Here is a 26512-nt window from a genome sequence, read left to right as displayed (position 1 = left end):
GGCTGCTGAGAGCCAATGGCTGGGGACGCCCGGGGGGCAGAAGCCGGAACTGGGTTCGGGGAAAGCTGGCTTCCCATCGGCGGAAGTGAGAGGAAGAAACCGGAAGTGTGGAAGAAGGAAGTGACTGACACCGGCAGCCCCACTGACCGTGAGCGGGCGACGGAGACACCGAGGGGGAGATCCGGGCGACGCTCCAGTCACTTCGACTCGAGTCACATAGCTCAGTCTCCTCCGGGACCGCTCACCCAACCCCCGCCTGTGCCTGAGGTGAGTGCCCCCGACTCCCCCCTGCCCTGTTCCTGAGAGGCGGCTCATCTCGCCCTGTCCCGGGGCAGCTGTGTGAGGGGAGGAATAAACCAGACTCCCAAATCCAACTCGCGCTAAGACTGGACATGCTGGAACTTGTAGTCCCCGTCACGGGTGATGGCTACAGTAGTATATGACGCGCTCCCCCAGCAGCAGCAGAACATGGGAAGCTGCTACCTGCCCCCTCTTATGCTCTCACATCCCATTGTGCTGGCTGCTGATTCTATCTATCTATCTATCTATCTATCTATCTATCTATGGCAGCACAGATGGTGTAATGGTTAGCATTACTGCCTCACAGCACTGAGGTCATGGGTTCAATTCCCCGTATGGTCCAAACTGTGTGGAGTTTGTATATTCTCTCCATGCTTTGGTGGGTTTCCTCTGTGTACTCCGATTTTCTCTCAACATATATTGGTAGGTTAATTGGCTCCAAACAAAAAAAATGAAATAACCCTGGCTAGTCTTATCATACTCTTCCTTTGAACTGGGACACTCATGAATTAATGTATAAATAACTGGTAAAGCGCTGCGGAATGTGTGTACTGTATAAATAATTGGTAATATATAATGGATTACACAGGTTCTGTGGCTGCTGACTTCAAGTCTGCATTTCATCGTGTTATAATCAGCCACAGGACCTGTGTAATCCATGAGCGTACCGGTATCATTTATTTTTTATGTATTAATGGTTATTAACATTTACTTAGATAATCGTGCTTTACAATTGGGGTTAATAGATGCTTCTTTCTTGTAAACGGTATTTATACTTTATCAGATCAGTCATAATTGGCATATACTTATTCTATATTTAAATTAGATTCAGTGGAGTGCACGTGCGTGAATGTAAACCTCTTACGTTCTCTTGGCACATAGTAACAGGACGGTGCTCATGTACGGTTTAGCACAGGGGTAGGCAACCTTTCTCTTTGGGTGCCAGGTGTACCAGATTGCAAACCTAAACAATATTCTGTCGTGCCAGCACAATTACAACCTATACAAACATTTGCTAAATTACTAGAGGTGGGAATTAAAAATGTTATTGGCTTCCCTGTCTTTCCTTTTTTGGAGCTAGTTTGCTCAGGTTAGTTTGATAATTATAGTCTGAAGGGGCTTTCTTGCGCTTGTCCCCCCACCAAGCTGGCATTCTGCTGCCTGGATCCCGGGGTCGGTATGTTGACCTCCAGGATCCCGAGCTTCGGTCTCCCAGCCCCAACCCCTCAAAATTGTGCACTGTTATTTGACTGTGAGCAGGGTTGGCTGTGGTTCATTCGCCAGAGCACCTACTCTTTGTTAGGAATTCAGGCCACTCTTTGGTTCTCTGATTTGGAGAGGGCATAGCGCACCAAAAGCGTATCATCGTCTGTTAGGGAAGGAGGTAGGTGGTTAGGAGTCTGCCTAGTAGAAGAGGAACTAACCGCAAATGCCACTGAAACCATCCACTAGTGCCAAGGGTTGCCTACCCCTGGTTTAGCATATTCATTGATTGCTACAACAACAAAAAATATATCCATGTAAATATAGTTGTACATTTTTCCCATGATATGACAGTGTAAATAATTTTTTTTTCATCTTATTGTTAAATCATGCTTACTTTCCTTACTGATTCCCCACATGCCGTCGTCTTTTTGCGCTAATATTACAGGGGGCGATGCAATTGTTTCTGCTCACCTGATCTCCCATCTAAAGTGACTGGTGATCGAAGGGGGGGGGGGGTTTCGCTGTGACGCTATTCAAATGTTTTTTTTCTTGTCGCACCCAAACAGACCGGATTTACCTGTGTAAAGCAGCTAAACCTGTCTAAAGTAATAGGTGCAACGCAAATAGTGCTGTTTGGCCACCCATGTCTTGAAAATGCATGATCCACTGTCCTCTAAAGGGGGTATTCAATTAGCGCCCTGTAGCTAATTGCCCTGCCAGAGCAATCCAATTAGTGGGGTTTACCCCACTCATGAATGTCTGATGTTTATGGAATCTCGCAGTAAAGTCCATGCAAAGACGGCAAAATGGGGTGCGCGCACGTGGGAAAAACGGTGCGGATTTTAGCCGGAAATTAGCCGTGGGATAAACCCAGCGGCTAATTGAATACTCCCCCCCCAATTATTGTTTATATTTTTATTACCACTATAGCAGAATTACAGCAGTTTAGAATGTCCAAGATGCTTTTCAAGGTATTCTGACTCTGTGTCAACACCCATTGGTCGATACTAGAAATAGGTCGACATGGCTATTTGGTCGACACAACCATTAGGTCGACATGAGTTTTTAGAATGTTGTTTTATTTTTATTTATTTTTTACTTTTTCATACTTAACTATCCACGTGGACTACGATTGGGAACGGTAACCTGTGCCGAGCGCAGCGAGGCACCTTACTCGGAGTCGCTCGCCATGCAAGGGGACGCGGTGCACTAATTGGGGTTCCCGGTCGCTTGACGGAGAAAACAACACCAAAAAAAATAAAAAACTCATGTCGACCTAATGGCCGTGTCGACCTATTTCTAGTGTTGACCTAGCCACTGTCGACCAATGGGTGTTGACCTAATAGGTGTCGACCCTGAGTCCCATACCTGCTTTCCAATGCTTGTAAACCCCTTGAGTGTATTTGCAAAGAAATAAGATTCCTCATCTATTGATTATGAAGTAGGATATCAGTGGCCATGGATCCTCAGAGATGTCACTGCTTTGTAGTGATGTAATAAGCTGCATTCGTAATAGTGTAAAATAGCTGCCATCAGGTCAGTGAGCTGAGAATTACACTTTACATGTTTGTAGACATGTTTTTTTTAAGAAGAAACCGTAAATAATAATCAATGTAAATGTATACTTATTCTGAATAATGTAATAATTAGCTATTGTGACCAATGAGAGTGTTGTTTTCATATCTTTTCACAACATTTTCACTGGACTTTAAAAGACTAGTATTTTTTGCTTGTTTGGAGTTAATTCACTTCCACATCTGAAAAATGGGATTGGTATATTATCCCGGTTGTCAGTTTACCGACACCGGCATCCCATGCGCCAGAATGCCGGCAGGGAGGTGAGCACAATTAAGCCCCTTGCAGGCTCTGTGGGAAGGTTCTGTTTGCCCTCTATGGGTGTCGTGGACATCCATAGAGGGGGAATCGCCTACCTCGCCGTTATTCCGGCGGTGGTATGGTGACCCTATCGGGATCTCTGCGTCTGTATTAAGACAGCCGGGATCCAGACGAGCAGTATGCTTACCGCATACCCTGAAAAACAGCAGATGACTTAATCTTCTTCACATTTATATAGTCCTTTATTAAAATACATTTTGGAATAATACATTTTGATTGAGTTATCATAAAAAAAAAAAAAGTATGGGGGTATAAAACAGAAAAAAGTTGAAGGGGAAGGGGGGTAGAGACAGGACACCCTAATGCATGTTAACAGACATCACAGGGGATAAAATACGTGAGAAAAAGATATATCTAAGTAGGAACATATAGCAGATTGAAAGCATTGTTGAGGACAGACAGATAAATGCAAACAACAACCAACCAGGAGGAGAGTTTGAGCCCTGGAGTTTCTTGCAGTTGAATGATGAGGAGATCCAATTTGGAGATGAAAACAAGTTCTGAAGCAAACATTTACCTAATGTAGTTAAGATACTTTATTATTTTAGATGTTTTGTCATAATCGTACACTACAGCTGTGTCCTCTCATCGTTGCTGCAGTCACGTTAAACAGGCCATTTAGTCGTGAGCGTGTTTACTAACATGAAAATGCATCTTATTCGCATCGCTAGGCGTAGATACACAGTGGCTGATCCAGACCTTGATCACGGCAGCAATCAGGTCTGAACTGCGCATGCGCTGGTGCATGGCAGACAGCCGACGGGTGTCGTAGCCCTGCGATCACCTCTGCCTGATTGACAGGCAGAGGTGCTGGGTGGGAGGGGGCAGGCTGGCGGCGTTTAGCAGCAGTTTAGTGGCCTGCCCGGACCGTTGGGGGAGGGGGGGCGGCCCGTGGTGGCAGGAGCTGTGCAGGCTGGGAGCTACTCCTGAAGTACAAAAGCATCGCCGCTGTGTGATGCTTTTGTACTTGTGCGATGGGGCAGGGACTGACATGCGGGGCAGACTACCCCTGTGCTTGGCATCCCCCCCCCGCATATCAGTGTGACTGTGAAATTTGGCACATCTATGATCAGGTCTGAATTAGCTCCACAGTTACTCTGCTGATTAAAGTGATATGCAGCATGCCTATACTCTGTGTGCGGCTGCAGCACTACTTGCATACGAAATGTTATGTTACAGTATTTTCCTGGAAAGCAGTGTAATGTAGCGTTTCATATGCAGGTACAGCCGAATCACTAATGCCAGGCATCTTGCGGTTCATGGTGCATTGAGCCCAGATGTATGAGGAAACATCTGTATTTTGATATTTTAGGGTCAGTCCAATTGCAGGAGAAGTTCTCAACCTCGTGAGTTAATGCAACAACTTGGACTCGCACAATTTTCTACACAGCTCCACAGGGCTGCGTACAGGATTGTATGACTGCGGGGTGAAAGCAACGACAACTCACACCCTTCGCCCACAAATTGGATTGACCCCTTTTCTCTTCAGCTACTAATAGTTGGGCATGGACTCTGCTTTGTGACACCTGTAGGCTACTTCATTGAAGAAAAACTAAAGGAGGGTGGCAGCAGAACAAAACAAAAATGTTTTCCTAAAATATGTATAATTTTATACCAGATAGGTTCATAGTATCTCCACTAGCCTTCATGTATCCCTTTTGTTCTATTTCATTTGCTACCTTGCCACATTGTAACACTGTGCTTTATCAGCAGCCATACCTCAATGGGAGAACAGAATACATTATCATTTTTATTGGTCCACTAGCTTAGGTTTATTGTTACCCAAGTAGATTAACCATTAAATGCCCCCTACACATGTAGTCATGTCTCAACTTTTTTATTGCATAACAATGATAAGATGTTATAATGTAAGGGTTATATTTAAGCCCTGAAGCAAAGAAGATAACTTGAATTACAGAATGTTTTCCATTGCAGTGCTATGTGTAAAAAGACTATGGGGGATATTCAATTTGGTCCGAAGAGACATCGGGAGTAAAAACCCCTGATGTTTCTTCGGGTGCTGCGGTCGGGCTATTTAATTTGCTCGGCCGGTAACAAGTCCTCTTACACCCGAAAACACACAGATTCAGTGAAACCTGTGTGTTTTCGGGTGAAACAGCCCCGTTGAATATCCCCCTATAGCTGATACAACCCATTCTGCAGATCTATTAAACATTTTAGGCTCACGTGCTCACATCTGGCGGGAGCAATTCAATTGTTATAGCATGGCAGCAGCTCACGTTGCACTATTCAGTTGTTGCTGTTGTGGAACTGGCGCAGGAAAAACGGGTGGGGCGACAGCGTTTTCAGGGCGGCTGCATGATATTACACGCAGCCGATCCGATGGGAAAAATGGCAGCGCACTGCCTGCATGCCCAGCTGCGACTGCATAGGGTCGTCCACAGTTGCTGCGACCGCAATTAAATTGCGTTTGCAGCATCTGGGCAGGCCACTCAGCATGCTGGGCGGCCCCTCCCTGTGATGGGCAGCTCCCCAGCATGCGATAGAAAGGGTTGCAGATTCTGCTTTTTAGCAGAATCTGCAGTCCTTACTATATAACCCCCCAGGTCTGAAGGGGCAGGGTATCACAGGTAGATGAAAAGTACAAAGTTAGGGAAGACAGTGATCTTGTTAGATTTCAATGCTGTGCGTCCTCTAAACCAAGTGAGTAGCCAGCATATGAGACTATCTCCAGGAGAGATACATATATGTACTGGACACTGGCTACAAATCACCAAGGTTTAAGGGGGGTACACACAGAGACATCAGTGCTTAAATTCTAAGCAATCTGACTAGATTGCTTAGAAGTTGAGCACGGATCTCTCCGTGTGTGTATGCCCCACAGCAATAGTGATGCGCGGCCCCGCACGTCACTATCACTGGTTCTAGATTGGCCTGTGGGGGGAGAGATGTGTGCTGAGCGGTCACTGATAGATCGCTCAGCACACATCTCTCCCTGTGTGTACGGGGCTTTAGAGTTGTTCCTGGGACATGACCATAATCTCTGTGTTTGATTTTAGTTACGTGGTCGATGAATATGGCGCAGGAGACAAATCACAACCAGGCACCCCTGCTTTGTTCCAATGGCTGTGGCTTTTATGGTAATCCACGCACCAATGGACTCTGTTCTGTGTGCTACAAAGAACACCTGCAGAGGCAGAACAACAGCGGTGGCAGGAACAGCCCACCAGGTAACATCCCTTTTAAGAAGTGGTCTGTGCTCTGTCTCTTAAATGTTTTTATATTAATATAAACTTTTATAGACCTCTTAATCATTGCCTGCATCTGAACACTTTCTACTTCTAGATTTCATTGATCTTGCGACATATGTACATTGATGATGGAATACAAGCACTTCAAATTTACGAAGTCCAGTTTAAAGGGACACTGGCCATAAATATATTTGCTTAATGTTTTCTAGCACTGAGAAATATTTTATGGTAGGCATAGTTTCTCTGACGTCCTAGTGGATGCTGGGGACTCCGTAAGGACCATGGGGAATAGACGGGCTCCGCAGGAGACTGGGCACACTAAAAGAAAGATTTGGTACTACCTGGTGTGCACTGGCTCCTCCCTCTATGCCCCTCCTCCAGACCTCAGTTAGATTTCTGTGCCCGGCCGAGCTGGATGCACACTAGGGGCTCTCCTGAGCTCCTAGAAAGAAAGTATATATATTAGGTTTTTTATTTTACAGTGAGACCTGCTGGCAACAGGCTCACTGCAACGAGGGACTAAGGGGAGAAGAAGCGAACCTACCTGCTTGCAGCTAGCTTGGGCTTCTTAGGCTACTGGACACCATTAGCTCCAGAGGGATCGACCGCAGGACCCGTCCTTGGTGTTCGTTCCCGGAGCCGCGCCGCCGTCCCCCTTACAGAGCCAGAAGCAAGAAGATGGTCCGGAAAATCGGCGGCAGAAGACTTCAGTCTTCATCAAGGTAGCGCACAGCACTGCAGCTGTGCGCCATTGCTCCTCATACACACTTCACACTCCGGTCACTGAGGGTGCAGGGCGCTGGGGGGGGGGGGGGGGGGGCGCGGCGCCCTGAGCAGCAATAATATCACCTTGGCTGGCAAAATCACCACAATATATAGCCCCAGAGGCTATATATGTGGTAATTACCCCTGCCAGAATACAGAAAAAAGCGGGAGAAAAGTCAGCCGAAAAAGGGGCGGAGCCATCTCCCTCAGCACACTGGCGCCAATATTCCCTCACAGTTCCGCTGGAAGGAAGCTCCCTGACTCTCCCCTGCAGTCTACACTACAGAAAGGGTAAAAAAGAGAAGGGGGGGCACAGATTTGAGGTGCAGTAAATATTATAGCAGCTATAGGGGACATAATTCAGTTAGTCCCTGCATTATATAGCGCTCTGGTGTGTGCTGGCATACTCTCTCTGTCTCCCCAAAGGGCTTTTGTGGGGTCCTGTCTCCTTTAAGAGCATTCCCTGTGTGTGTGTGCGGTGTGTCGGTACGGCTGTGTCGACATGTTTGATGAGGAGACTTATGTGGAGGCGGAGCAGATGCCTATAAATGTGATGTCACCCCCTGCGGGGCAGACACCTGAGTGGATGGACTTATGGAAGGAATTACGTGCAAGTGTCGACTCCTTACATAAAAAATTTGACGACATGCCAAATGCGGGACAGCCGGCTTCTCAGCTCGTGCCTGCCCAGGCAATTCAAAGGCCATCAGGGGCTCTAAAACGCCCACTACCTCAGATGGCAGACACAGATGTCGACACGGATACTGATACCAGTGTCGACGACGATGAGTCAAATTTAATGTCCACTAGGGCCATTCGTGGCATGATTGAGGCAATGAAAGAAGTTTTACACCTTTCTGATATAAACCCAGGTACCTCAAAAAAGGGTATTATGTTTGGGGAGAAAAAACTACCAATAGTTTTTCCCCCATCTGAAGAATTAAATGAAGTGTGTGAAGAAGCGTGGGCTTTCCCTGATAAGAAATTGGTGATTTAAAAAAAAAATTACTAATGGCGTTCCCTTTCTCGCCAGAGGATAGGTCACGTTGGGAAACTCCCCCTAGGGTGGATAAAGCGCTCACACGTTTGTTTAAAAAGGTGGCACTACCATCTCCGGATACGGCCGCCCTAAAGGAACCTGCTGATAGAAAGCAGGAGGCTATCCTAAAGTCTATATATACACACACTGGTGTTATACTGAGACCAGCTATTGCTTCAGCGTGGATGTGCAGTGCTGCTGCTGCTTGGTCAGATTCCCTGTCAGAAAATATTGACACCCTAGACAGGGACACTATATTGCTAACCGTAGAGCATATAAAAGACTCAGTCTTGTACATGAGAGATGCACAGAGGGAAATCTGCCGGCTGGCATCTAGAATAAGTGCATTGTCCATTTCTGCTAGGAGAGGCTTATGGACTCGGCAGTGGACAGGGGATGCAGATTCTAAAAGGCACATGGATGTTTTGCCTTATAAGGGTGAGGAGTTATTCGGGGATGGTCTCTCAGACCTTGTTTCCACAGCAACAGCTGGGAAGTCAGCATTTTTACCCCATGTCCCCTCACAGCCTAAGAAAGCGCCGTATTATCAGGTACAGTCCTTTCGACCCCAGAAAAACAGCCGGGGAAAAGGCGGGTCCTTTCTGTCTAGAGGAAGGGGAAAAAAGCTGCACCACGCAGCAGGTTCCCAGGAACAAAAGTCCTCCCCCCGCTTCTTCCAAATCCGCCGCATGACGGTGGGGCTCCACAGGCGGAGCCAGGTACGGTGGGGGGCCGCCTCAAAAATTTCAGCGATCAGTGGGTTTGCTCACGGGTGGATCTCTGGATCCTTCAAGTAGTATCTCAGGGGTACAAGCTGGAATTCGAGGCGCCTCCCCCCCCGCCGTTTCCTCAAATCGGCCTTACCGACAACTCCCTCAGGCAGGGAGGCTGTACTAGAGGCAATTCACAAGCTGTATTCCCAGCAGGTGATAGTCAAAGTACCCCTACTTCAACAAGGACGGGGTTACTATTCCACACTGTTTGTGGTACCGAAACCGGACGGTTCGGTGAGACCCATTTTAAATTTGAAATCCTTGAACACATACATAAAAAGATTCAAGTTCAAGATGGAATCGCTCAGGGCGGTTATTGCAAGCCTGGACGAGGGGGATTACATGGTATCTCTGGACATCAAGGATGCTTACCTGCATGTCCTAATTTACCTTCCTCACCAGGAGTACCTCACATTTGTGGTACAGGATTGCCATTACCAATTCCAGACACTACCGTTTGGACTGTCCACGGCACCGAGGGTGTTTACCAAAGTAATGGCAGAAATGATGATACTCCTTCGAAAAAAGGGAGTTTTAATTATCCCGTACTTGGACGATCTCCTAATAAAGGCGAGGTCCAGAGAGCAGTTACTGGTCGGAGTAGCACTATCTCGGGAAGTGCTGCAACAGCATGGCTGGATTCTAAACATTCCAAAGTCACAACTGGTTCCTTCCACACGCTTACTGTTCCTGGGGATGATTCTGGACACAGAACAGAAAAAAGTGTTTCTCCCGCAGGAGAAAGCCGAGGAGCTGTCTGATCTAGTCAGAGACCTCCTAAAACCAGAACGGGTATCGGTGCATCACTGCACACGAGTCCTGGGAAAAATGGTGGCTTCGTACGAAGCAATTCCATTTGGCAGGTTCCATGCAAGGACCTTCCAGTGGGACCTCTTGGACAAGTGGTCGGGATCGTATATTCAGATGCATCAACTGATAACCCTGTCTCCAAGGACCAGGGTGTCTCTACTGTGGTTGCTGCAGAGTGCTCATCTTCTAGTGGGCCGCAGTTTCGGCATACAGGACTGGGTCCTAGTGACTACGGATGCCAGCCTTCGGGGCTGGGGCGCAGTCACACAGGGAAGAAACTTCCAGGGACTTTGGTCAAGTCAGGAGTCGTCCCTACACATAAATATTCTGGAACTGAGGGCCATTTACAATGCCCTAAGTCAGGCAAGACCCCTGCTTCAAAACCAGCCGGTTCTGATCCAATCAGACAACATCACGGTAGTCGCCCATGTAAACTGACAGGGCGGCACAAGAAGCAGGGTAGCCATGGCAGAAGCCACAAGGATTCTCCGATGGGCGGAAAATCACGTACTAGCACTGTCAGCAGTGTTCATTCCGGGAGTGGACAACTGGGAAGCAGACTTCCTCGGCAGACACGACCTACACCCGGGAGAGTGGGGACTTCATCCAGAAGTCTTCCTACTGTTGGTAAACCGCTGGAAAAGGCCACAGGTGGACATGATGGCGTCCCGCCTCAACAAGAAGCTAAAGAGATATTGCGCCAGGTCAAGGGACCCTCAGGCGATAGCTGTGGACACTCTAGTGACACCGTGGGTGTACCAGTCGGTTTATGTGTTCCCTCCTCTGCCCCTCATACCAAAGGTACTGAGAATAATAAGAAGGCGAGGAGTAAGAACGATACTCGTGGTTCCGGATTGGCCAAGAAGAGCTTGGTACCCGGAACTTCAAGAAATGTTATCAGAGGACCCATGGCCTCTACCGCTCAGACAGGATCTGCTACAGCAGGGGCCCTGTCTGTTCCAAGACTTGCTGCGTTTGACGGCATGGCGGTTGAATTCCGGATCCTAAAGGAAAAGGGCATTCCGGAGGAAGTCATTCCTACGCTGATAAAAGCCAGGAAAGAAGTAACCGCAAACCATTATCACCGCATTTGGCGGAAATATGTTGCGTGGTGTGAGGCCAGGAAGGCCCCTACAGAGGAATTTCAACTGGGTCGTTTTCTGCACTTCCTACAGTCAGGAGTGACTATGGGCCTAAAATTGGGTTCCATTAAGGTCCAGATTTCGGCTGTCGATTTTCTTCCAGAAAGAACTGGCTTCACTGCCTGAAGTTCAGACTTTTGTAAAGGGAGTGCTTCATATTCAGCCCCCTTTTGTGCCTCCTGTGGCACCTTGGGATCTCAATGTGGTATTGAATTTCCTGAAATCACATTGGTTTGAACCACTTAAAACCGTGGATCTCAAATATCTCACGTGGAAAGTGGTCATGTTATTGGCCTTGGCTTCGGCCAGGCGTGTGTCAGAATTGGCGGCTTTGTCATGTAAAAGCCCTTATCTGATTTTCCATATGGATAGGGCAGAATTGAGGACTCGTCCCCAGTTTCTCCCTAAGGTGGTATCGGCTTTTCACTTGAACCAACCTATAGTGGTGCCTGTGGCTACTAGGGACTTGGAGGATTCCAAGTTACTGGACGTAGTCAGGGCCTTGAAAATTTATGTTTCCAGGACGGCTGGAGTCAGGAAAACTGACTCGCTTTTTATCCTGTATGCACCCAATAAAATAGGTGCTCCTGCTTCTAAGCAGACTATTGCTCGCTGGATTTGTAGCACAATTCAGCTGGCGCATTCTGCGGCTGGATTGCCGCATCCTAAATTAGTGAAAGCCCATTCCACGAGGAAGGTGGGCTCATCTTGGGCGGCTGCCCGAGGGGTCTCGGCTTTACAACTTTGCCGAGCTGCTACTTGGTCAGGGGCAAACACGTTTGCTAAATTCTACAAATTTGATACCCTGGCTGAGGAGGACCTTGAGTTCTCTCATTCGGTGTTGCAGAGTCATCCGCACTCTCCCGCCCGTTTGGGAGCTTTGGTATAATCCCCATGGTCCTTACGGAGTCCCCAGCATCCACTAGGACGTCAGAGAAAATAAGATTTTACTCACCGGTAAATCTATTTCTCGTAGTCCGTAGTGGATGCTGGGCGCCCATCCCAAGTGTGGATTGTCTGCAATACTTGTATATAGTTATTGCCTAACTAAAGGGTTATTGTTGAGCCATCTGTTGAGAGGCTCAGTTGTATTTCATACTGTTAACTGGGTTTAATATCACGAGTTATACGGTGTGATTGGTGTGGCTGGTATGAGTCTTACCCGGGATTCAAAATCCTTCCTTATTGTGTCAGCTCTTCCGGGCACAGTATCCTAACTGAGGTCTGGAGGAGGGGCATAGAGGGAGGAGCCAGTGCACACCAGGTAGTACCAAATCTTTCTTTTAGTGTGCCCAGTCTCCTGCGGAGCCCGTCTATTCCCCATGGTCCTTACGGAGTCCCCAGCATCCACTACAGACTACGAGAAATAGATTTACCGGTGAGTAAAATCTTATTTTTTATATTGCGCAAACATGGGCTCTGCTCCCCTATTTGCATACTTCACCATCAGATCTCATCCCTTTCCCTACATGATCTTGCCCCAGTGACCTCATTACAACCACCCACCATTCATGTATGTATGTATGTATGTATGTATGTATGTATGTATCTATCTATCACCATTCAATAGACTACACTTATCAGATGATGATCAAGATGTTTATCACACCTGAGTTAAGTTGAGAGATGGGCTCAAGGAAAGTACAAATGGACTCTGTGAAGGAAAAAAAAAAAAAAAGTAAGCAAAACAATGTAACTACCAAATAGAGATCACTGTAGGAGGTTTACTAGCAACACTATAGAAATATGTTCATACAGTCATACCCAGCGATTGCAGAGGACATTTAGAAGTGGTATGGAAAATGTTGGTGAATGGAATTAGTCTAACACTCTCTATGTACCCCATCGGTGTCACCCCTGTTTTTCTACCCCTCCCCTTTAGAATGTAAGCTCTCACGAGCAGGGCCCTCTTCCCTCATGTGCTTATCCTTTCTTACTTTAATAATCTTCAACTGTACCACATCCAGCAGTTTTCTGCCACCTGATACTTATTCCAGTGTCATCTGCTGATGTAACTATGTTTATTTACCCTGTACTTGTCCTATACTGTCATCAACTGTAAGTTGCTGTTTTCCTGTTTGATTATTTGTTTATGTACTCTGTAATTGGGCGCTGCAGAACCCTTGTGGCGCCATATAAATAAAGGATGATGATGATAATAATAAGCAGTAGGGGAAGTGATGGTATTCCATACGGGTTGGTATCGTGTGACCGCCGGTCACCATAATGACGACGGGATTCCAGCATTGAGATGCCCGACGTGGGGAAGGGGAGGCAGCGAAACACAGCACCTTACGGGCTCGCTGTGCTCACCACATGTTCTATTTCTCTTACGTCCTAGAGGATGCTGGAGTCCACATTAGTACCATGGGCACTTTCAGAGTTTAATAGTGTGGGCTGGCTCCTCCCTCTATGCCCCTCCTACCAGACTCTGTTTAGAAAATGTGCCCGGTGGAGCCGGTTACAGCTAGGGGAGCTCCTAGTAGTTCTTTTTTTTTTTTTTTTTTTTTATTAAGAGTTAGGCACGGGGAGGCTGCTGGCAACAGCCTCTCTGCTTCGTGGGATTTGGGGGGGGGGGGGGGGTGTGAGTAGGATCCAACCCTCTGGGGTTAATGGCCCCTATCTCCGCTGACAGGACACTGAGCTCCTGAGGGTGTCGATCGCAAGCCCCGGAGGCGACCGCTCGCTCCCGCAGCACTGCCGCCACCCCCTATCAGAGCCAGAAGACGTCGGTGGTGAGTTGGACACTGTATGGTGGCCTCAGGGTGGGAGCGCAGCGCTGATGCTGCGCTCCGGAGGGCTCAGCGGTACTGTGGTGCCGCGCTTTGAGGGGTGCCCTGGGCCAGCGCAATACCCTACAGACTGGTCATCTAAGCTATCAAGGACTCTGTACTACTGCTAGCATGCGATACCTCAGGCTAGTATAATCCTTACAAATCCGGGAAGATGCGCCCCATTTTAGGGGCAGAGCTTCTCAGAGCGGATCCAGCACTCACCAGCGCCATTTTCTCCCTGCAGATCACAGATCAGAGGCGTTGACAAGAAGCGCTGACCCTACATAACTCCAACTGTCCTGTGCGGTACCAAGGGGTTTTAGAGGGGGGGGGGGGTGAGAGACTGTTTATTTACATTAAGGACTGGGTAGTCTATTAAGGTTACTCGGACAGCGCCAGGCTTTTATTATATAACTGCCTACTGGGGCGCTGTGTGTGCTGGCTCCTTAACTCTGTGTCTCTCTGAAGGTACTTGGGGGAAACTGTGTCTGACATTTTCCTATATATGTGTGTGTATGAAATATCTCACATTGCCATGTCTAGGGACTCTGTGTCTTGTACTGCAGAGTATGTATCTTCTCCAGAAGAGTCTATTCCTTGTACTCAGGAGTGCAATATACTGTCTCAGGGAATGACATCCCGGATTTCTTCTAGGATAGCTCTTAATGAGACTGAAACACAGGTTTAAAAAAAAAAAAAAAAAAAAATCTGTAGAGGTTTTGTTGTATTCTGCTCCCGATTCTCCCTCAAAATCCCCTGGTATATGCCCAAAAAAAGCGTGCTCTTGCCCAGATAATGCAAGTCGACACGGATATCGACTCTGTTGCGGGAGACGGTGATGGGGAAATATTGGGGGGGGGGGGGATCCCTTGCTAAGGGGGTGCAACTCATGATTGAGGCCATTCGGGATGTTTTACACATTGCTGACAAGGTACCTGAACAGGTAGAGGAGGCTTACTTTACAGACAATAAGTAAGCCTCCCTTCCTTTCCCTGCGTTTAAGGAATTAAACGCATTATTTGACAAATCCTGGGAAAGCCCGGAGAAAAAATTCCAGATCCCAAAGAGTTCTTGTTGCTTTTCCTTTCCCTGATGAGGTTAGGAAAAAGTGGGAAAACTTCTTTATTGTAGACGCTTCTGTATCTAGATTGTCTAAAAAGGTGGTTTTACCTGTCCCTGGATCTACCGCTTTGAAAGAGCGGACAGACCGCAAGACCGAGACAACGCTCAAATCTATATACACTGCTTCAGGCGTGTCACTAAGGCCCACTATTGCTTGTGCTTGGCTTTTTGAAGCCATAGTAAAATGGTCAGGAACTATGGATAGAAGTGACATTCAAATGTTTTTGTCACATACAGGATTCTGCAGGTTTCATGGAGATTCTTTCCTAGGGATGATCCTCGGCACGGAAGTGCAGACGGTGTTTCTACTGGTAGAAAAAGCGTTGGTGATACAATCAATGGTCCGGTATCTCTTGAAGCCTGCCCGGGTATCGGTTCATCAGTGCATTCGCCTTCTGGGGAATATGGTTGCCTCCTACGAGGCTCTACAGTACAGAAGATTTCATGCACGGTCCTTCCAACTGGATCTCCTAGACAAGTGGTCTGGATCTCACCTACACATGTACCAGAGGATACGTCTGTCGCCAAAAGCCAGGATTTCACTCCTTTGGTGACTACAAATGCCTCACCTTCTCGAGGGCAGCAGGTTCGGGATTCAGAACTGGATCCTTCTAACCACTGATGCAAGTCTCAGAGGTTGGGGCGCGGTCAACCAAGGGGAAAACTTCCAAGGAAAGTGGTCAAGTCTGGAATCCATCCTTCCGTTAAACATTCTGGAACGAAGAGCCGTGTACAACGGACTTCGACAGGTGGCACATCTTCTACAAGATCAGGCCATTCAGGTGCAGTTGGACAATGTAACGATAGTGGCCTACATAAACCGACAAGGCGTAACGAAGAGCAGAGCTGCAATGTCCGAGGTGACAAAGATCCTCTTGGCAGAAAGACGCGCTGGTGCTGTCAGCGATCTTCATTCTGGGTGTGGACAACTGGGAAGCGGACTTCCTCAGCAGACACGATCTCCTTCCAGGAGAGAGGCGCCTCCACCCGAGGTGTTCGCGGAGGTGACAAGTCTTTGGGGCGTACCTCAAATTGTCATGATTGCCTCCCGCCTAAACAAGAAGCTTCGCAGGTCGAGAGACCCACAGGCAGTGGCGGTGGACGCACTGGTGACTCTGTTGTTCTTCCAGTCGGTGTATGTGTTCCCTCCACTTCCACTTTTCCCAATGATTCTAAAACTAATAAAGAGAACAAGAGTTCAGGCGATCCTCATTGCTCTGGACTAGCCAAAAATAGCTTGTTACGCGGATCTTCTGGAATTACTGCTGGAAGATTCGAGGCCTCTTCCTCTTCGAGAGGGCCTTCTGCAACAGGGGCCGTTTGCTTATCAAGACTTACCATGGCTATGTTTGACGGCATGGAGGTCGAACGCCAGATCTTAGCTCGGAAAGGCATTCCGAGCAAGGTTATTCCAACCCTGATCCAAGCTAGGAAAGGAGTAAAGTCTAAACATTACCATCGGCTTTGGATAAGTATCTTGGTGTGGATCCAAGAAGTTTCCTATGGTGGAGTTTCAACTTGGGCGGTTTCTCCTCTTCCTGCAAGCAGGTGTGGATGTGGGACTACGTTTGGGCTCCATTAAGGTCCAGATTTTGGCCTTGTCCATTTTCTTCCAGAAACAATTGGCTTCCCTCCCTGAGGTTCAGACTTTTTTGAAAGGGGTCCTGCACATCCGGCCTCACTTTGCACCTCCTACGGCACCTTGGGATCTTAACGTGGTGTTGCAGTTACTGCAATCGGATTGGTTCGAGCCTTTACAGGAGGTTGAGTTAAAGCTTCTCACTTGGAAGGCGGTCACACTGTTGGCATTAGCATCTGCTAGACGTGTGTCTGAATTGGGGGCTTTGTCCTGCAAAAGCCCCTACTTAATTTTCCATGAAGATAGAGCTGAGCTCAGGACGCGTCGGCAGCTTCTTCCAAAGGTTGTGTCATGGCTACTGACTCCTCAATTACCTCAAAGTCCTTGGATGTTGTGAGGACTTTGAAGATTTATGTGAAGAGAACTTCTTGTCACAGAAAGTAGGACTCTTTGTCCTGTATGATCCCAACAAGATTGTTAGGTGTGGTATTAAGGGACCTAAGGGATAGAAGGTGATGATACAAGGTGGAGGAGGATAAAAGATACCTTTTACGAGTGGTTTTTTCCACACTTGGGTGTGAGTACGGTACGATCCTTATAGAACCTTGGTGGTGGAATATTAAATATTACCCACCGACTGTTCATATATGAGAACTGTATATATTTAGAAACATACTACACTATATTGCTCCCCTGTCGTCTTTTTTCTTGATCGTGATATTCACCTCCATACATGACTGATCGTTTGGAGTGCCAGAAAGAATAACTTGAGTGCCGAGAATAGAGGAAGAAACACATACAGATAAAGAAACCTTTATGTGCAAGCGTTATCCTTACTCATTGTAAGTAAGGTACGCCATTACCTCTTATTTGACTAAAATAGAAAGAAGTTATAGAAGGTGGAGGAAGATAAAGATACCTTTTATGAGTGGTCTCTACTGCACTTGGGTTTGAGTACGATACGAATAATTTCTGGTGGAAGAATAATCTTTGTGAAGCACTACGCCTCTATTATTCATAACCCGCTGATAAGACTTTTTCTTGAACATTAGAAAAACATACTACACCATATTGTTTTTTCTTTTCTTTTTTCCTTTTGCTCAACGGGCCAGAGGAAGTTTCAACGGAATTTCTTGGACTTATTGTGACCGATGTGGATGAACTCCCTTTCCATCGAAGTATAAGGATTTAGATTGTTCATTATATGTGAGCGCATGTGGAGAATTGTGTGAATCTCTCTTTGTTGTCTACCAGTTTCTTAGCACGTTAGGTGAACGTGTTCACATAAATTACCATTTGCAGCTCCGGAGTGCGCAGTAGGAAGATATCTATTCGTTTTTTCTGAAGATTGGGTGTCCTGCTTCTAAGCAGATGATTTCTCGCTGTATCAGGTTCACTATCCAGCATGCTTATTCTATGGCAGGATTGCAGTGTCCAAAATCTGTTATGGCCCACTCTACTCGTAAGGTGGGTTCTTCCTGGGCAGCTACCCGGGGTGTCTCTGCTTTACAGCTTTGCCGAGCGGCTACTTGGTCAGGGTCGAACACGTTTGCTAAGTTTTACAAGTTCGATACTTTGGCCTCTGAGGACCTGAAGTTTGGTCTATCGGTTCTGCAGGAGCCTCCGCGCTCTCCCTCCTGTTCTGGGAGCTTTGGTACATCTCCATGGTACTAATGTGGACCCCAGCATCCTCCAGGACGTAAGAGAAAATAGGATTTTAATTACCTACCAGTAAATCCTTTTCTCGTAGTCCGTAGAGGATGCTGGGCGCCCGCCCAGCGCTTCGTGATCCTGCAGTTTTTACTTTGTTCGGTACTGCATTGTTACTTGGTTAAGTACTTTTGTTCAGCTGTTGTTGATTTGCTCAAGCTAGTTAGCTTGGTTTGCCTTATGTGTGAGCTGGTATGAATCTCACCACTATCTGTGTATTTCCTTCTCTCGAAGTATGTCCGTCTCCTCGGGCACAGTTCCTAGACTGAGTCTGGTAGGAGGGGCATAGAGGGAGGAGCCAGCCCACACTATTACACTCTTAAACTGCCAGTGGCTCCTAGTGGACCCGTCTATACCCCATGGTACTAATGTGGACCCCAGCATCCTCTGCGGACTACGAGAAAAGGATTTACCGGTAGGAATTAAAATCCTATTTTCCACTCTATGGGTGTCGTGGACACCCACGAGTGGGAATAGTCCCTGTTAGACGGCATGCCGACTGTAGGAATTGTGAGAGGAAGGTATGTACAGATGGAGCCTTGCTGATCTAGGCTTCTCTGCTGCGCCTAGGTGCACCAAGGCTTAATAGCATAAGCCTTTCGTCTATTGTTCTCAGCTGCAATACAATAGAGAGAACAATGAATCCTATTAAAGGGATAGATGAGGAGGGCTTCATCTGTAGGTGCTGGTATAGTGACCGCCAGTCACATAAATACATCCATTGCATATAGCCGTATATAGATAGAGTTTGACCTCTGCTCTTACCTTGAAACTGACACTATAGAAATGCAAAGAGAAAATAAGATACAAGGTTACAGTGTATTTAACTTAACATTTGTAATTCATATTTTTGGTAGACAATTAAGCAACAAAGATCTTCATGTGTATTGACGTAGCGATTTTTGTCCTTTCTGTAGTGGTGTCGGTGGGAAGTGGGGTGGAGGTGTCCTCCTCACAGCATGTAGTCAGTACCCAGGTAGATGAGCCAGATGAATCTGTGTTGCCACAAACACAAGCGAGGTAAGCCGAATTCCTGAACTATAAAACTCTTCCAAGGCTAAATTAGCCAATTGATAGTGTTGGTCATTGTCAAACTACAAGTGCCAGTTTGTGTTGCAGTAGCTATCTGTAGTACCTTTGTGACCACTTCCTTGTTTGTGATTGGTCCTTTCTGTGTTTGCCAGCTCTCAGCCACTCCCAGAGTCTGTCTCCTCATCACAAGCTGAAACTGCAGAGAGCAGAACTGACGAATTAAAAGAGACACCAGGTAAGGCCTTAAAGAATGTTTTGTGGGTATATTTGAATGCTATGGATCTGTGTGTATGTTTTGTGGTGTGTACTTTATAGAACAGGGTTTTGCAACTTGGTCCTAGATCAGTGATTTTCAACCTTTTTTTTACTCGTGGCACACCGAAGAATATTTTAAAATTGCCAAGGCACACCATCAGTTCCCCACAGAAGAAAAACAAAAAAGACACACATTAGCCCTCACAGTAAAAAAAAAAATCCACACATACGTTGGCCTACACAGAAAAAAACAATCACATTTCTCCCCACATAAATCCTATTGCTCCCCACATGAATTATTCACATTGTTCCCCCCATAAATCCTTATTCTCCACACATAAATCCTATTGTTCTCCACAAGAGAAATAAAATAACAAATATTAGCCCCTACCGGTCAGCTGTCCTCATCCCTGTCCCTCAGTGGCGGGGATTGTTCATAGTGGAGTTCTGCGAATACTGAGCAGCGGGCTGTCGGGCAGGTGTGGATGCGGGTGGGCAAGGAAAGCTGTGTATTCAGGCAGGAACTGGAAGATGTGTATGCAGGCGGGTGGGCTGGCTGGGTGGTGAGAAGCGGCGGCCGTGACCTATGATATCACACCGCCGCATCTTCAAGGCATACGTCACAGCCAGAGCACGACTGATCCTCTAAGAAGAGCCCGGGCCAACAGTTCACTCTGAAGTGCAGGAAGCTGCTCTGGCTCCGCGGCACACCATGCAACTGGTCGCGGCACACTAGTGTGCCACGGCACACTGGTTGAAAAACCCTGTCCTAGATGATCACTTTCTGAAGGGTATTGTTGTTAATGTACTGTTTTGTGTTACTGCTGTCCAGTTTCATTAATAATAAATGTTTAACAAAAGCAGACAATCAGTCAGTCACATTCCAGAAAGCCGGTTGTTATGTATTGCTCTGGGAACAGTTATACCCCTTTTCCATCTACGATGCGGGTTGCAGCCGGGAGCCTGACACGGGTGCTAGCCAGCTGCGACCCGCATCGGCCCCTTTCCCATCAGCTGTCACCATCCCGGCATATTGCCGGGTTGGTGAAGCGGCAGGGGCGGCGCTGGGAGATCACATGATCTCCCAGCGCCGCCCTTCCATACAGTGTAAACGGGAGCCGTGTCGCATCGACACCGCTTCCGTTTACACTACACCTTAACGGATCATTCCCGTGTTCTACCCAGGTAGCTACCTGGGTAAGATTTCCGGGTCACTAGATCTGGGTTTTCCCTGAGGGAGCCGTTTCCACTAGCAAAAAACACGGGCGAATGCGCGCCCCCATGCATTTACCCGTGTTTTTTGAGCTAGTGGAAAATGGGTATTAGTGATCCTTTGGGATACAAGTTGAAGAGTCCAGATGAACAGAGTGTAAGCAGAGCAAATGTTTGCATTGGAGAAGTTCTTATTCTTTTGCCCTAGTACAGCAGGAATTTATAGAAGTGAGAGCTGTGATATTTGGGTGCTAGTGCTTCTAGAAGACTCGGGCGGGTTTTACTCTGAAACTAGCTATGGAAGGTGTTACTATTGGATGTTCCAGATTGCTTTGGCAGATTCTCAGAGAAGGGTTTCAGATTTTCAAGCATAGAAAAGGGGGGAATTCAGCGCAGTGTGTTGCAAGAAGAAGGCTCAAGAAGGGGAAAGAGAAAGCATATTGAGACAGAACAGAACTTAGACAGTGCTGATGGTAAGTCGTCATTTGCTTTGTCGGGATTAACATGGTATAGGGCAGGCACGTAATGTGGAGTCATTTTACGTAATTACAATGATTTCTTCTGTGTAGCTGCAGCATCAGATAGTGCACAAAACTCCTCTGACGAGCAGGAGCGCTCTCCGGAGAAAGCCAAGAACAAGAAGAACCGATGTAACATGTGCCGCAAGAAGGTTGGACTCACAGGTGTGTGTCTGTACAAAGCTCCCTTTTTCTTCTGTTTCATGTGGATGCTGATGTATAGAGATTGCATATGAATAGCCGTACGCTTGAAATACTGAATTCATTTGCTCCGGATTTAACAAAGCCCAATTTTTTTTGCCAGACACTTGAAAATTCTTCATCAGTACCTAACCTATGTATGTCAGCGGGTGTGCTTTCATGTTTACGCGCTATTGCTTGGATTGCCTTTTTTTTTTTAGATCTACGTTGCGATCAATCAGATTCTATTTATCATTTTTCTAGTACATTCTTGAAAATGATATCTAGAATCTGGTTGCTATGGGCAACATCTTGACGTCCTTTTTAGATTGTTTGATAAATCTCCACCTTTAGCTACCTATTGGGGTTGATCTTAATGAGCACTTTTTTGTTCTGCCAGGATTCGAATGCCGGTGTGGGAATGTATTCTGTGGGACACATCGCTATTCTGACGTGCACAGCTGCTCCTATGACTACAAAGCGGATGCAGCTGAAAAGATCAGGAAAGAAAACCCCGTTGTGATTGGGGAGAAGATCCAGAAAATTTGAGGCCGAGCTTGAGAATGGTTGTGTCCCGGGTTATATCAGCTATTGGCTGCGAACTGCGGTGGGATGCAGTTTTTTTTTTTTTACCCACCTTTTGTCATCTTGACTCTGGACCCAGGGATGCAACTCCTCTCGCTCCATCTTGTTTAGTTTGAAAACAAAAAATTTCCCTTTTTCTTACTGCAGCTTTTCCTGGATCCTTTAAACAACTGAAACAAGGATAAAAACACAAAGCAAACACAAGTAAAATCTTTATAAACTTTCTCCAGGTGTACCATCCTTTAGAGACCAGGTAGATCTACTCTTTAAGAGGGACACGTGATGGAGTGTATTATCCTCTCTGGAATGGCTTGTTTTGTTTTTTACACATCTCTAGATTGAATCTCCTGACTCCTTATCCCCAATGTATTTATCCTGAAAGTAAATGGATCAACATTTTATTGGACCAATTTAATCATGTGTGTTTGAGCTCTGGAGAAGTGCCCTTTTTCAACAGAGGAGTGTACTTTTTATTTTATTTTATTTTTTTCTGCATCATTTTGTGTGATTGTGTGGATGATTAAAAAAAATAATCTTTAACTATAGAAGGTTTAAACAACAAAAAAAAATGGATGCATTTTATTGTTGGAAATGGTTCTTTTTTTCAGCAGGTCCTGCAGGGGGTTTGCTCGGCGCCCATTTTACACTCTTGGGTTGAGTTAATCATATTCTGCCTTTTAGTGACCAATCTAACAAGCTGTAGACTGGGACGAGGCTCTGTGTACATTTTAACAGGCTGATGTCACTGGGCAGAGCGTTTTTGTTTCCCAGGCCTTCCGTTTGCTTCTGGGCTAAAAAAAACAATACACAGTAAATTAAAAATCTTTAATATTTTTGTTCCATTTTTATAGTAGGAATAATCAAACGTGTGAGTGTTGCCACGTGTTGGTCTCTCACTGGAAGGTTTTCTGTTGATGTCTGTTTGATTTTAAATAAAATGTCAAATCTTGTGTTCTTCTCATACATACCTCGCCCATTTTGGAGCACCTGTGGATATCTTTGGCTTTATTTACTAAGCAGTGGTTTAAAAAAGAAAAAAGATTTCAGCAGTTATAACGTGGCATTTGAAAGGGCGCAGTTTGTGGTTTCCATATATATTTAGCAAGTCACCTGATTTACACTATCATGCTCTGTTTATGCAAAATACGTTTATGAATGCTGCTTGTTTTCTGCTTTAAGAATAATTCCTGTAGGCGGTGGTAAATGATGTCTATATTTTTAAAGCAACATGAAGCACATGAATATGCAATGCTATGTGTTAGAGGTATATAGCTTCATGAACCTACTGTATGTTGTCCTATGGAAGAGAGAGGCAAAATTATGCTCGTGCTGTTATGGTCACAGTGTGCTATTTTGTATATGCTGGGAACGTTGGATGGGTTCTCACAGCATGGCATGACAATGTAGTACTACCGGCGGCCTAAGCCTGTTTTACAGCCTATGGGAAATGTGTATGTGGGCAGTGGTCTGCACATGTAAGGTTGGTTTTCACAACTGAATGATGTCTTCCAAACGCAATGACATTTTGTACACAGATAGCTTTTAGAAATGGAAATAAAGCTAATGTTATATTCATTTCATCAATGAAATTCAGAGTATATTGGCTGCTAGGAACTTGGGGCCTTTATTCTGCTGCATAGGAGAGTAAACTTACCACTCCTAGATTATCGGAGCTGCTCTGGTTAATGAGAAATCAAATTTTGTTGCATGAACATTGGCATATCTCTGCGACAGTGTCCCACATCCTTTAGGGCAGTGGTTCTCAACCTTGGTCCTCAAGTATCCCCAACAGTTCATGGTTTCCAGGTAACCTAGCAGTTGAACAGGTGTATTCATTACTCACTGACACATTATAAAAGACACACAGGTGGAGCAAATTATTTCACTTGCAATCCAGTGAGGAGACCTGGAAAACATGAACTGTTGGGGGTACTTGAGGACCGCGGTTGAGAACCACTGCTTTAGGGTCATACGCATGGTGAGATTCTGACTATGAATGATTTTGGATTAACAATTTCCCTTGAACTTCCCCCGGAGTCCAAAACCATCAATATTGACTATACACACAGACGATTTTGGCTATGAATGATTTTGACTATGTATATCCTAGTCCTGTTTCTAGCCAAAATTGTATGTGTACGCACAGTTTATTTTTACCAACGATGACGAACCATGGGAGATCATGGTTCTTTGTTGGTTCTATACACGCGGATCGATACGCACTAGTTTTTCTAACGATATAGACTATATAGTGCATATCGTTCTCTTGTATCACTCCGTGTGTATGCCCACTGACTTGAATCGGTAAATAGAACACACTGATTAGATTTCGCAAGAAAGTATAATTTTGTGCCTTGTACTCATGTTGCACTACTGAGGAAATTTTGACTTTGGATTAAGGATTAGGGGAGGTGTGGTGTTAAACTGTAGTGCTACTCTAAATTATAGTGTAAAACACAGCTGCCCTGAAATGCAGAAGCAGGCAGAATTTTCTTTGCGTGCGAAAATAAATTCCATTTATGCCGCTTTCACTGGAATATATTTTATCCAGGTGCACATTTGCCCCCTTGAGCTGGAATTGCTCCTAATTGTCAATGGGGCCTCTGTGAGCATGATTATATAAACAAAATAAAAACCGTTCCTTTGTAGACATCGGCTCCACAAGACATTTTTAGAACACTCCTCATTAAAGCTCCCAGTCAGTCTAGGGCAGTAGCACCTTGTTTTATTCAATCTCCTGATGGTTGTGTAGGTTTCCTGTTTTGAAGTGGGTGGAGATGATCTGTAACCATATGAGATAATACGAATGTTCTCAACATATGTTTCATGAGATGAATGATCTAATAAATTTGGAATCTGTGACCCATCTATACACGTATGTTCAACATACGTGTATAGATGGGGTCACATGTTGGAGAGTGCAGGGCATGTGGCAGATAAGGAGGGGAATGGTGATAATTATTAGAAGAAAGAACGGAGCTGAGATAAGGAGTGGATATTGTAGGTCTGATTCAGAGGTGGACACAAGCTGACGATGTTGTCAGCACGTGTTTGAGTCGCACGACGCATGCTTCCCGATGGTTACCACTCTGAAAAGCAGATCGGAATTGGAAGCCGATCCATTCAATTTCGATTGCTGTTTCTGGGTGGTAACTGGGGGAGTGCCTATCCAGATCTGGGCGTGTCACGGTCACTGACACCGGCAGCCATGTACAGAAGGAGATACTGCACCACCAGGGGGCTGGTGCAATCTCTCATGGTGTATCTTTGTGTGCACAGTGGTGTATTGGCACCTCAGCCGGTGGGCGTCTCAGTAAGATGACTATCGGCTGTATCTTTAACATAAACACACTGTAGTGGCTGTGGCGTTGTTTAACACCGAAGAAGGGTGGGGGGTATGGAGGGTAAGGGGGGGGTTAAGGAAAAGTCTACTTACCACCTTGGTGTTGACATCCTGAGCATCGGGATGCCGATGTTTGTATTTTGACTGCTGGGATCCTGATACCATCCCGTGGGTGCAGCAAAAATGGCTGTTGCTAGAGATGCATGCTACTCTCCAGGTGTCCTGCTCTTGGTGTGTAGAGAGGTCGCATTAACCATAGATCACTGATGTATATTGTGACAGCTGTATCCACGTTGGAGCAGGTACATTTTAGCTTATGTTTTACTAGCCTGAGATAGGGCCTGATTCAGATATGTACACACATGCTGTTACAGCTGCGTATTAGTATGCAGTGACTGCGCAAATAAGCTAATGTCTCAGCCCCAAGGATTTGTATTGAGGTGCCCACTGCTAGGCCGGGTGCACACTAGGATGATGTTGGGACAATTTCCCATATCAGAATGAAAAATTGTCTAGTGCGGTGGTTCTCAAACTCAGTCCTCAGGACCCCACACAGTTCTAATTTTCCAGATCACTCGGCAGGTGCACAGTCATTACTCACTGATACATTTTAAAGATCCACAGGTGGCGCTGATTATTTCACTTGCAATTCTGTAGACCTGGAAAACGTGAAATGTTTGGGGTCCTGAGGACTGAGTTTGAGAATCTGTGGTCTAGTGTGTACCTGTAATTGTGCGCTCCCGCAGGTCGTTAACGATATCCTCTAGTTAGATATCGTTAATGATGCCATGCTACTAAATGCAGCATGACATGTTAGATCATGTTCTCGTACCACTGCATCATGCAATGTGTATGGGCGGCACAATATGTTGGCCCAGGGGCCGGGAACACATCACTCTGATGTGTACCTGACTTAAGTGTGTCAGATCGTCCGCTTGTGTACAAAGATGCCACCAGTGGAGGCACATTGGCTGATCACTGACCTTCTAGCCAACAGAACTAAGATGCTGGAGCCCTTTTGACTGTGTACGGGATCCCAGTCTAAGAAGTTTGCGACAC

General features: G+C 46.1%; 1 protein-coding gene across 2 annotated transcripts; it reads left to right on the top strand.

Annotated features, from left to right (window-relative positions):
• On the top strand, nt 1–23060 carry ZFAND6 (zinc finger AN1-type containing 6). Of its 2 annotated transcripts, XM_063925463.1 has the most exons (7): nt 1–267; nt 6423–6593; nt 19246–19348; nt 19513–19595; nt 21154–21300; nt 21397–21510; nt 21926–23060. In XM_063925463.1, the coding sequence occupies exons 2-7, from the start codon at nt 6434–6436 to the stop codon at nt 22072–22074; spliced, it is 756 nt and encodes a 251-aa protein (XP_063781533.1). In that variant the 5' UTR covers nt 1–267; nt 6423–6433; the 3' UTR covers nt 22075–23060. The 2 variants fall into 2 exon arrangements, with proteins under 2 accessions (XP_063781533.1, XP_063781534.1); XM_063925464.1 differs by lacking the exon at nt 21154–21300 and having other exon boundaries at nt 4–267.
• Nucleotides 23061–26512: the final 3452 nt, after the last annotated feature.

This window comes from Pseudophryne corroboree, chromosome 6 (assembly GCF_028390025.1).
Source record: "Pseudophryne corroboree isolate aPseCor3 chromosome 6, aPseCor3.hap2, whole genome shotgun sequence".
Classification (NCBI taxonomy): domain Eukaryota; kingdom Metazoa; phylum Chordata; class Amphibia; order Anura; family Myobatrachidae; genus Pseudophryne; species Pseudophryne corroboree.
This window is presented reverse-complemented; position numbering and strand designations above follow the sequence as displayed.

Coding starts and splice junctions, on each gene's coding strand:
- ZFAND6 (XM_063925463.1), top strand. CDS start 6,434: ATGAATATGGCGCAGGAGACAAATCACAACCAGGCACCCCTGCTTTGT. Junction 6,594..19,245: donor TGGCAGGAACAGCCCACCAG/GTAACATCCCTT, acceptor TCCTTTCTGTAG/TGGTGTCGGTGGGAAGTGGG. Junction 21,511..21,925: donor CAAGAAGGTTGGACTCACAG/GTGTGTGTCTGT, acceptor TTGTTCTGCCAG/GATTCGAATGCCGGTGTGGG.